The following is a 12640-nucleotide window of genomic DNA, read 5'->3' as shown; positions in this document are numbered from 1 at the left end:
TGCTTATTTCTTTTATACACGTATAAGCTAAAAAGCTATATATCTAGATAGATCCAGGTGTTATTCCAGGGCAGTTTCCTGCAGAAATAGGAATTGCATTGTCCATGCCTTTTGGCTTGTTATGTTCTGCCTTTTTTTATTGAATATAGTTTCTAAAGAATGTCAGTTAAATTCTTCAAAATGTCAAAGATGAAAAAATAGAGAAATAACAGTGTCTAAAAAGTCCCTTTTGTTCTGTCTGTATTACTGGACAAGAGGTTCCTAGATTCTTTTTATTTCAGCTTCTCCATAGATACTTTTTTGCCCACTTTAATTGAAGACGTTATTCTGTGGACTGTGGAAAAGAAATCCTGCGTTTGAAATGCATAGTGCTGATGACATATGGGCTCAAATTAAAACTGAATCCGAATTCTGGCAGTGTTTAGATTGGAAAATAAGGGGGCTCAGTCCTCTAGGTTAACTGTAGGCTTTGGGTTTACAAGGCAGTCCTGTTGTCTCACAAATCTGAATTAGTTCTCTTCAGATATCACCCTGGAAGCTTCTGAGTAATGAGAATTTCTTGAAAGGAGGGCATTTTATTCAGATACCTAAATAGAAATCTTAAAGTACAAATGCAGGCACCTCATATTGCTTTCAAGCTCAGATGACCAGAGCTCAGAAATTAAAAGATGAAGAAGAGTGATTGCAGGTGAAACTTTAATAAGGATATTTAGCTGTGGAAACCAAAAGGAATCTCCTGTGCATGCTTAGAAAATAATTACTACAGAGGATAGCCCAGAAGTGTCCTATGTGAGGGAAAGGCCAGGTGAGATGCATGGCCAGTTAAATCTCTTTTCGCTCAAAACTTGTGTGACTGAAAAGGAGGAGGACTCATTGGGAGAGTGGGGCTTAAATTTGCCAAAAGCCTGTTGTATTTATCTTCCTTTTCTTGCCCTCTTCATGGCCGTTCCCCCTTCACTGTTGCTTGTGTCCCTTACAGGGTTTCATTCCACTGCAAGGCAATCAGGTGAATGAGCTGCCACCTAATCCTGATGAACCAGGGAAACATCTGTTTGAAATTGCCCCAGGTAGGCCAGCATTTCCTTGTATTTTGTGCCTAACATCATTCCTATCAGCCATCATTAATGATAATTGAACCGCAAGGTTCACTTTAACTTCTAAGCCATCTGACACACAAGTCACTTGTTCTACAAAGACCCGGGGCTGCACAGGCTGCTTTGTGGTGGTTTTGGAAACACTGCTGCCGGGGTGTCCCTTGAAGAAAGGAGGAAAGGTGGGTCGTGCCCCTTGCTTTTCTGTTTGGAGGGGGCTCCCTGGCTGGACGATGTCACTTAGAATTCTGTGTGGTCTCCCAAGCTGACTTTCTGGTTATGAGTCATGGGAGAAGCTGACACACACAAGAGCTGGAATTAATGGAAAATGTGCATGTAGTAACTGGATGTAATTTATTTTAGATATCCTAGTGCACTTTCCCAATTTGAAAAACATGTGACTTCCAAATATTTGGCTTTTACCTTAAAAGAATAAGTAAGTTTCCATGGAAAGAAAGAAGAGTGACGTTTTGTTAGGTAGAAAATTTAATTATCATAATTTTAATTAAAGACTTTTGGTGATTTTTAGCTCCTGTATAAATGCTTTCCATGGACTAGCTCCAGAGTATATTTAGGGCAGGGTTTCCTGTAGCAGTCCAGGAGCAATGGGATTTGCTTCCGTTCCGTTGTGATGGCATCTGGGAGGGAGATGGACCCTCTCGAGATGTCAATCTGAAGCTCGTCTGTTTTGTGGGTGCTTCCAGGAGGCAGGTTCTGCAGAGGCAGCTGCACCACTAGCAGCACTATGTGAGTGTGAAAGATGAACTAGGGTGTTTTCTTGAGCTGTCTCACAAAGCTCAAGTGAGACAAGACTGAGGTCCTGGAAACATGGACGAGTCCAAGGTGCCTGGGGTGAAAGCAGTGTGGATGCGCTGCCCCGGTCATGCTTTCATTTCACAGCCAGTTTCTCCTGCATGGACTAGCTTTCTCCTTATCGTTATCTGTTTCCCCACAGTGCTAGGGCTGCTGATAGAGCAGATCAAAAAAGAGGCAATCTAACATAATTACAGTTAAATGGAATGGATAATGTGGAGCTCGTTAGTCTCAAGCTAAATAGTACTGCTGGAGGCAGAAGGTTTTTACTTGTGTGTTTTGGGTCTTTTTCTTGCTGTCTAACTAGGCAGAACTTCAAATGCCTGTTGAATGTTCCTCTTGACTAGCATCAGACAGCGCAAGAAAAACAGGCTCTGCTGTAAGGCTCTCAATTATAGCAGCAGAAAAGGTTTTGCCATACGTTCCAGTGACAATATTCTGATGGATGTACAAGAAACTGCTTGGACAAGGGATTTTTTTTCTCTCACTACTGCACGCTGTCTGTTATTGCTTTGTTTCTAATCCTGTTCCCCTCAAACAACAGAGCATTGAGCTGGCAGCGTTGCTTAATTGCTTACATGGGAGATCTCCTAGGAACTGTTATTCCCTGCCAGAACATGACCTGTCCTGTGATCTGTCCCCTGACGGTGCTTCACTGTGCTGCTACAGAGGTACCCCTGACCTGTGTCCTGAAAGCCCTTGTGGAGCTTTGGTTGTTATTGATCTCGTGTATCCTAGCAGTGATATGAAATGATTCTGCTGCCTGGCTGAATTTCATTTTTTTTGCGAACTTGAGTTTGCCTTCTGATGTGACTTGGTAAATGATCATTCTTCATTTGTTTGCCTGACCTGTAACTGTGTCTTGCTGTAGTTTGCAAAAGAATTATCCTCATCTCCAAGGGGCTACATTTGAGTGGAGTGGGGGAAAGGATGTTTGTGGCTACGTGAAACCCTCTTGAAAGTGGCCCCCCAAAGGGGTGAGAAAAGGCAAGACCATGGTCATGACAGTCGTGTGTTCCAGCATGTGTGTGTTCAACTTGGGGTTTTGCCCTTGCCCTTCATTGCTGAGAGAAGCTCCTCAGGTGCCGTCATTATTCTTCCTCTGAACCTGAGGGTTTTTTCCCTCTTTTGTGAAGCAAATGCCACTACCTCCAAAAGATTTATTTGGGGATTAATTGCTAGAGTTTCAGCACTTTGATTTCTGGAATGGGTGTTTGGATCTTCCCAGGCCTCCTCTGCTGTGGCTGTGTACAGCTTGGCTGCCCAGGCCGCTTCCTCGGAGCGCAGGACCTGCAGTAACAGCATGTCCTGCATTGTAACAGAGCCTGTATTGATTTTCTGCTGAGTAACAAGAACTAATGATGGACATTGTGTTTTATTCATGTTTCATCAAGTGGATTTCTAAGCTGTGTGGTGCAGCTGGGAGAAGGGTTAGCTAGGGACATGAGAGAGTGCAGAGCTGTTCTGCACTCAATCCAGAGCTGTGTCTGGCAGCAGGACTCGCTCAAATACCAGCTTTGACAGAGATGTTCTCTATCTCTTGTCTGAGGGAACTATTGGACCCGTTCTAAACCATTCACTAGCTGTGACAGAGGGAGACGTGAAGTTCAAGCTGGGATAGCAAAGCAAACCAGGCACTTCAACGGCTGATGTCATGTTGCAGGGTCCATTAGGAGCCAGAGGGGAAACTTGGAAACATGGTCTGAAGTTAAGTTCAGAATTTAATGCTTAGGGGTCGTCATCATGCATGGAAGTTGATATTTCTAGACTGGAAAAGAGAGAAAAAACAAGCAACAGTAATAATAAAAAACCCTTCCTGTTTCTTGGGGGAAAATTGGGGAAAAGATTGCATTTGGTAATAAAGTGTAGCTGACTTGTTCTCAGGATTAAGTGGTGCTTTTGTTCCTAACACCTCTCCTGTGATATGGGAGATGCAAGTCTAGGGTTTAGACCTAGACTCTAGAGCATGAGGTTTAGATCCAGGACACAAATCTTTCACCCACATACAAGATGAGTACCCTCCATGACTACTGGTACTACTGGAAGGGGTGTTGGCTTCATTTTTGATTATGAAGTTATTCTGGAGTTCTTGTCCAAGGAAAATGTGCCCTCTTGTGTTTCAATGAAATGCCATGTTCTGATTGAAAGCAACTTTGCTGAGATGTTTGGAAATGTGTCCAAAAGTCATAGTATTCATTGCCATGTCTCTTAATTGCCCCTGACAGAGACTTCCTTACTCTTGCCTCATGCTTTCCGCAGAGGTCAACAGTGACAAATCTTAGCTAGGTCTTTCTGCAAAAATAAGAATTCAGTCTTGTTGAAGTGTAACTTGACTTCACTGCAAGCTGCTGCTTAAGGGATTGATTAATCTTGTTTTTCCCCTTTCCTGTTGGCTCCTTTCCCAGTGTTCTGTCACATCTTTCACTTAGTTCTTATGACTGTGTAAAAATAGCTTTCAACCAGTCAGACCATGGGTTGATCAAATTAAGTCTACGGCGAAAACTTCAGTTGGCTTTTCGTGCTCTAGTAAGTAACATCCCAAGCCCTCTGATCAATGGAGTAGCTTGTAGCCCTCTCCAGAGCTTTTGGCTGAGGCTGTAAGAAGCTCGAGACAGTGGCTGTGTGTGCTGGATGCTCCAGGCTTTAGACACTGCAGCCCTGGCTTGTGTTGCAGCTAATGGTGAAGACTGAGCTTGGCAGAGGCCACTTGCCCTTACCCAGCCAGTCCGCATTCAGGAGGGTGGCTCCTTTGCCACTGGGCTTGACTGCCTTTTGCCAGAACTTCGGCTGAGGAAGTGTTAGATACCTCACCCAGGAGCTTTTCGCAGGGCTTGTGTGGGAGCTTTTCCACTCTGCCTTGCTTACACGCTGTACTAAGTAAGAAATGAGGAAAGGCAGAACAGGAGAGTGAGTCTTAACTCGTCTGTCCCCCTCCTGGGGACAGTAGTTGTGACCCACTTGCAGTGTGGGGAGCCTGGCAGGCTCGTGGGCAGCACCTTGCGGAGAAGAGCATGCAGTAGGACACGTTCAGGTCGCCCAAGCTTCTCCTTGTGTGTTGGATGGAATACCAAGGCAGCAGGTGGAGTGGCAGCTTGTTTGTGTCTTGTCCCAGCTGGGTGAATGTTGCCCAAATGCAGTTTGCTCTGTAGTGCTTACCTGTGTCCTTCTTATCAAGACCAATTAGCTATTTCTGTAGCACTTCCCTTCTGCCCCCATTGAGATGATGTGTAATTAAAATACTTGGGAGGAGGATTAGAAATTCATGCTTTAAGTATCATTCCATGCTCTATTATTTGATGCAAATCACTGTTCTAACAGCAGTAATCTGAGGTTGCTGATGTTAATTAAATGTTCTCCTGCAGTTTACTGCTGACAACCCCCTGTGTGGATCTGCATATAAGGTGATGTTGACATTTGAGATTTTTAGTTAGGCTTCTGATATTTACCTCTCAGAATATTGATGAGGAAATGACAGCAAAGCAAGTATTGCTAGCTTCTGGAAAGACTGAACCAGTGTAGTTCCAGTGGCACACTGAGAAATACTGACAGGTAGGAATGTGGGCATCTTGGCTGAGTCTGTGGCGTTGCCTTGACCTGCAGGAGAGGGCTGGTGGTCCCGCTTCTGCAGCACAAGTGCTGGTGTCACCGTGTGGCCTGTCTTTAAATCTTCTAGAGAGCAGCTGAGGGCAGGGAAATGTTTAACTGTCCTTGATTTCTAGTATTAATCGTCTTCTGCAGCACCAGGTAGACTTTTCCATGCTAAAAAGAGCTTAAGGCAGAGGTTTTAGGTTTCTCTCACTTTCCAAGGGAGTGCTCAGCACTGATAAAGCTGCCTGCCTGTTTTGCATAGTCTTGCAATCTGGGAGCTGTTTATTTTTGCTTTATGGCTTGGTTGACCTTCAAGGCAGTAACATGTTAGCACTGGGATAGTGCCAGGTGGATCTGCCACGTGCCAAGTCCCTTTTTATGTGCAGGACACAGGGTTGCAGTGAGATTCTGGCTACGCTTACTCCGCACTTCCAAGTGCAAATGTGCAAGAAAATGTTGATGTTGTAGTGTGTGTTTTGCTGTCTGCTCTTAACACGTGCGCCCCTGTTTGTGGGCACTAGATGGTGCTGGTTCTTTTTATCTTGGTCTTATAATTTTCTGTCACCAGTTTTGCCATGTCCCCAGTTGCTTGAGTGTGAATTAATCCTGTGAGAGGAAATTAGCCACTCTGGATGACACATTGGGGAACAATAAAATGCAAAACAATAAGTGAGAATTCCCCAACAAAGCTGTTGCCCAGCCTGTGAAGCTAATACTGCGCTCTGCAGAGAGACTATATGATTGCATGGATTTCTTGGCATCTGATTTAAGTCCTTGGAGTGAGCAACTCGGTTTGTTTGAATCCATGTGATAGTGCTGCAAACTGAGGGGAGATGAATGCCCTCAGCAGCAGTGAAAGACACCAAAATCCAGAGTCTTTGAAAACCTTCCCATGCAAATCGTTTGCCTGTCTCATATTAGGATAGAAACCAGATTTACTTTTTTCTCAAGGAAGAACAGAGCATCTCCTATGGGGCTGTATGTACAGCAGTGACTGTGGGGGAAGCCACTTGGAATGGCAGGGGGCTAGTCTTAGCTTAGTGCCCTCAGTTGGGGATTACAAACTACTTTGTGGCATCTGTCTGACTTTTTGTTCCCTACTTCCGCATTCAGAGCATTAAAGATTTGTCAAAACATCCATCCTCAGATTTTTTTCCACTTTTGATGAGTTGGTATTTCCCACTTCCCCTCAAGGGAAGGAGGGGATCAGGAGGTTGATCAGGCTTCCCCTATGCTGCTCCTCAGGGCTTTACCTGAAAGACCAGAAGATACTAATCATCATCCTCAGGGTAACTCTTCACGTGCTCTACTGAAATCACTTTATCTGATTGGAGAGGAAGGGCTGGGGGAGGAAATTTTCATGGTCTATCCAGACTTTGACAACTTCATTTAACATAACACAAATAGAAGTTTCAGTGGGTTGCTAGAATTGCAAGATTTGTAATGGAAATCAATTTGAGTTGAAAATCTATTATTTGGGAAGCTAAGAGCCGCTCATCTCTTGCACACAGACTTTAGCACATGAAACTTAATTACTTTTTAAGTAATTACTTATTAAGTAATTAAGTAATACTTACTGATCTGATCCATCCTCGCCTTGACAACTTGTCTTTACCATAACACTGAGGAATACTTCTGAAAAGAGAACAACCCGGGAAAGGGACTGAAATTTTCCCCTCTGAATAGTTGTAACGTTCGTTTGCATGGTTACACCACCAGGGAAATACACTATTGCCAATGGTCTTGCAGACTTTTGTGTAGTAAAGTTACCAGATCCCTCTTTCTACCTGAGGGCCATGAGGTTTTATGTAGTTAAGAAAGTTTTGGCTCACCTAATTTCATCTTAAAACATCTTAGAGGGCATCAAGAGGCACCTGCAGCCTGTAAATTGCTTTTTGCTTTGCTTTATTTTTTTCCGAGCGTATGCAAGGCCCGAGGGTTTTGTTTGCACTTGGCAGGCAGAAATCCTGCTTCATGAAATAAACAAGATCTTGCCTTTGTTTCATTAAAAGTGTTTGATCTACCCCAAATTATGCTGTCTCCAGCCAATGCAGTGGGCCCATGGGCATTGAAAGTGTGGCTGAAAATGAGCTGTGACAGTGTATGCCTAGTGCTGTCCTAGAAATCACAGCCCTGAGAAAAGAGAAAATCTGCATTTGATCCCTGGATAGAAGCCTCATGTTTTGCTGAGATGAGTCAGTAATTTGGCCTTCAGCACCATGGTGGAGTGCTGCAAGCAGTCTGTGTTGAGCATTAACATGGTGGTTTTTGCATTGCAGCCTGTTTTCTCTTTAATGCGCGCATTGGCTTTCAGCAAGAACGCAGGGTTTAGTATCTTCCATTGCTTCCACGTGGTCTGCTGGGAAAGGAACAAGAGGCATAAGGTGCTTCACAAATAGCTTTTTCTCTGCTGGTGGGGATGATGAAGGTACATACTGTAATTGTTCTTGAGCTGGTTTCCTCAACTCATTGCACTTCTCCAAGTCAGATGGGTGCACAAGGTTTCGTGTAGCCTGCCCTTTCCCATGTGCAGGAGTGTGGCTTTGCAGAAGGATGGTGCCTTATTGCTGGGGTGTCAAAGGCCTTGTTTATAAGGCATAATTTGGTCCTGGCAGATTGGCTTTTTAGTGCAAATTGGGTAAGACTGTGAGCTCTTCTCGCTGAGATGGTGTTCCAGAGCAAGCTCTGCAGCTCAGCATTCTGTACTCAGAATAACTTATTAAACCCAAGGGCATGTGCAGTTGGCAGAGATCTCTCAGCGCTTGTGCTTGAGAACACCTTTGTTTGCTGAGGTTATGCTTGTCAAAGTGTTACAGTGAGCAGCTGTATGCTGGATTCTCTCTGATTTTTGCTAATTTGTCATAAGTCTTTGGTGCTGTCTTGCTGCTTGTGTGTGTGGCATGGTGCTGCTAGGGTTAAACAGTGCTAAACTTCAGCAGCAGCTGTGTTCTCACTTGCAATGAGCATGGATGAGTTCTCCACATTTTACGCAATGTTTGGGGTCCTTCAGGCTACAAAATATTCCAGTTTGGTAGGTTAGCATGATGAAATCAAGTGAAATATATAGTAATGTAGTTCATAGCATACTTGTTTTCATTACTTCTAAAAATCTACTGTATGTAGAGGTCAATATCAGCATGAAGAAATAAAGCATCATGCTAAATGCAAGTTTATTCCCTGCAAATATTCTGCCAACCAAATAATCTTACTGAGGTGAGTGGCTCTCTAAGAGTCTTTTGAGATTGGGCCCTTTATAAGAAGTTTATCTGTTCTTCCTGTGCTCTTCAGTGGAGTAATTCCTGTCCCAAGCTGTTCTCACGTGGCTGTATTGAGTTACAGATATAATGCACTGCAGAATAATTGGCAGTCAGGTTTGCTCTCTCCTCTCCATCTGTATTCCCAGTGACTGTTTCCCTCTTAACCTTCCGCACTTGACTTTTCTATGGGTCAAAGTGTCTGCTGAGTGTGTATTTTCTTCAGCTCTGATACCAAGAGAAGAAAATAAATAAATTTCCAAGGGATGGATGGTGTTTCAGGTGAGGATATTAATGGTTCTGTCTCAGGCTTTTATTTTTCCAATACTCCATGGATTGTGAAGCTGGTGGAGGATGCATATATCTGCTTGTGGTGCTCATGCTGCTTTTATGCTTGATATAATAGTAGGAATAAAAATACAGTGCTAAACAACATAAAACTTTGGGGCAAGGAACTGAAATTATGCAGTGTGCCTGCTGCTGTGGTCACAAAACTGCTGTAAATGTCTGCCACGTTTGGCAGTGGATTTAATCAGTCTTCCTACCTGCTTCAGGGTGCTGTGGATCTGAGTTCTGTGGGGTGCAGTGGGTGCCAACCATGTGGAGTGCATAAATATATTTGGAGATATCTGTTCCTTTTCCATGGGGAACTGCTTCAGCCACATTACATCCACTGAGAAGAGAACAGAAAGGAGGATGGATACCTAAACTGTGTCAGGATGGCACATGAATGAAGGAAACCAGAATACTTGCTCCCCGGAGTGCTCCAGAAGGAGATTTTGGGTGCCATTTAATACCCCTCATGTAAAGGAGGGGAAGGGAACTGGGATCCCCAAAGCACCCGGCATCGCGACACCCTGTGCAGCAGCACTTCTGGGGCAACTGAGGTACCTCTTATGCTGGTAGTTTTAACTGCTCCCTATAAAATGCTGCCTTGAAAATACCACCTGGAAATCATTCTGGAGAGCAAAGGTAAGGAAAAGAAAACACATTTGTTTTCCCCACAGCCCACACAAGTGCAAGGGGAGAGGGCCTGCAGAGCTGATACTGCACTAGCCGGGCATCCAAAAGGAATTCTAATTGGTAAAGCGCTATCCGGGGTGTTTATGAAATCGCTGCTTTGCGACCGAGGCACTAATTCCAGTTTGAAGTGGCAGCTGGCCCGTTGTCAAGCAGCTGTGAGGATTCACATGCAAAACCCTCTCGGTGTTTATGTCTGAAATGCTTTAGGGATAACTCGCGTGCTATCAGTGAGAACCAGCTTGTGTTGGGCTTTCCAAACTTCACAGGCAGAAGGAGGGGGAGGAAATATGGCAAGGGCGTCTTGCCTAGGGCATAACACTTAGGGTTTGTATTTGGTTAAATAGGTGGTCATGCTGTAAAATACAGTGCAACTTTAAGTTCTTTTTAAAAGCTTTCCTTAGCCTTCACATGCTACTTTGAATATATTCAAAGTGATTATATCTAGTGAGTGGGAGAGCAAGCCTGGAGTCCTCAAGTGACTAGTGTGCTTCACTTGAATGGTTTTTCAGATTCTTATCCTGCACACGGGCCTGGGCTTAGACTTCCCCTTAGGCGTGCTCCTCTTGGCTTGCTTACCCATCTGATACAGGCCTGATGGAGAAACTGCTGGTACAGTCTCCGCATTGGGCAGGATGTGATGACCTGAGAGCAGGGCACCACAGAGGGGACTGTGGTTTTTATGAGCTCTGCTAGCACAGGTGGGCTTGGTACGTTCTTAGATGTCAGATTTACATATATAGTAGGACATTAGAAGTCTTTCCTGATAACAGTGTATTCTGTTGAGAAGTTAATTCCACTGAATTAGAGCAACTTTAACAGAGGCTGTTGGTCTGGTTCAATGCCTTTAGCCTGAAGGAGGTTGTTATGACAGCTTTCATTTCAACCTAGGTATTAACCAGCATGGCTCTATTTCACTTGTTTTATTGTTCTGGGAATAGTTTTAACTCCCTCTGCCACTTATCTAGCTACAGATGCCTTTTAAGTCAGTTCTTTTCTAAGGCTGCCTGGATATATCCTCTGCTACCCAGAGGATTTCATACATTTGCATTGCACTGCATTAACAGGCTGAGCTGAGCAAGTCAAGAACTCTTGAGCTCCATGTGCTCTCTAATGACACTGGGAACGACCTTGGTTTTATTACTTTATCAGTATGTTTCTAAAGAGGTGTAAAATCCCAGATCTCAAACCATGCTCCTTGTGACCATGAACACCTGCAGTAGTTGCATTTTTAAACATTTTTTGTTGTTGTTTTTGTGTTTTTAACAATTTAATTTCCAAGACTATTTTAAGAGGAGCTCAGCATGCTGAGTGCTGAGAACACTTATTGAAGTATCGCTAATCTGTTTGGAATTTAATGGTGTCATGAGCTTTATTATTGTATGGTTAGTGTTAAATTTTACATCTCCGTAGCATCTACCATAGACTCTGCTCAATATATTGTTGTATTAAAAAAAAAAGTGGGATCACAGCTATGTTCTGTTTAGTATAATACATTTTGATAAGAATAATCTTTCTAATTTTCTTTGGTCTTTAACTGCGATAACTGTGATTTCTTCCATTAAGAAGACGAAGTTCAGGTCACTTGAAATTACAGCTTGCTTTCATCCAGCTATAAATATTTACTTTCTCAAAGTTTGGGTCTTCCCTCTGTCTCCTGGCAGGTGCACAGCCTGGTGTGTACACTTTCATTTAAAGTTTGCCTTTGAATCTTAACCCGTGGAGATAGATTACTTTAGAACTGCAGGATTAGGCAGCATGCTCGACATACATAAACCATTGCTCATCTAATTGAAACCCACTTGAGATAAAGTTGATGTCCATGCCCTCACCTGGTACCAGAGATGCTGTAAATCATGCTGAACTCCTGAAGCTTTTTTGTTAGCTCTGGTTTTTGCTTTCAAACACCAGCTGTCTGATGCTCACAAAAACTTGGGAGTGGAGAGGGGAGAAGTGGAGATAATAAAGATTAGAGCTATGAAATCCAAAGCATCTGATGTTAGAATGGGGTGTGTGTGAGGGCCTGAGGAAGGGCTGTGTTATAAGCAACCCCTTCTTTGCACTGAGGGATAATTGTGTGTCCTGTGTTGACTTCTCTGGATTTGGAACTGTGGCTCTAACATGAGGATTTATCGGTGTGCTGGCAGCTGTTAACTTGAGAGATTAAGGGCCTTGTCTGCATTAGGGACTCTTGCCAAGGTAATTATGCTAAAAAAAAGCCTGGAGTGGTGTAAAGCAGGGAAAGATTACTTGTCATAACACAAATACAAGTGTATGCACAGATGAGTGGCCTTCTAGCCACACAGGTGCAAGAATCCTCCCACTCCACACTGGATATGGATTTTTGTCTTTGAGACCCTCTGGTTTGTACATGATTTGGAGGGTCCTAAGGTTGTCTTTGGTCCAGCAGATGGTCTTTTCCATGCTAATTTTCTTGGTCTCTGTTGGGAATAGATGATCCAGATCCTTACAAGTCTTTGTTACTACTGTGTGGCTAAAGACATATGGGAATTTATAGTCCAGCTTTCTTTAAAGAGGAGGCAAAAGGGAGGAAACAGCTAGTTTAAGTGGAATAAGCTTCCAAACATCCACAGAATCACAGAATGTCTCCATGTTACTAAATAGTAGTCTGGAAAACTCTTGCCTTAGCTCTAACAGGAGAGAAAGCAAGTCTTTCGGGCAGTTAAAATGTTTGCATATATATGAGCTGGGTACTCCTAATGTACTCTTCTACCTGTGATATTAAATGGACAAAGATATTTTTTCTTCTCCCTAAGACCCAAATTCACTTAGTACTAGTGTTGGACTCATCTTCATTGGTCCACTGCTGAGGTGGAGCAGTGAGTTCCTAAACTCTTTTTTAAATTAGCCTTT

At 43.4% G+C, this 12640-nt stretch overlaps 1 protein-coding gene across 1 annotated transcript in view; it reads left to right on the top strand.

The window, feature by feature from the left end:
• The window catches only part of LOC112956858 (rho GTPase-activating protein 22-like), a 45101-nt gene that overhangs the window by 11276 nt on the left and 21185 nt on the right, over positions 1-12640 (top strand). The window contains exon 3 of the mRNA XM_026050331.1: positions 980-1067. Coding sequence (XP_025906116.1) covers positions 980-1067 — 88 coding nt within the window. The remainder of the gene's footprint in view (positions 1-979; positions 1068-12640) is intronic.

This window comes from Nothoprocta perdicaria, unplaced genomic scaffold, assembly GCF_003342845.1.
Source record: "Nothoprocta perdicaria isolate Ctin4 unplaced genomic scaffold, notPer1 scaffold_110, whole genome shotgun sequence".
Classification (NCBI taxonomy): domain Eukaryota; kingdom Metazoa; phylum Chordata; class Aves; order Tinamiformes; family Tinamidae; genus Nothoprocta; species Nothoprocta perdicaria.
Note: the sequence above shows the minus strand (reverse complement) of the source record. Positions and strands in the feature narration are given on the sequence as shown.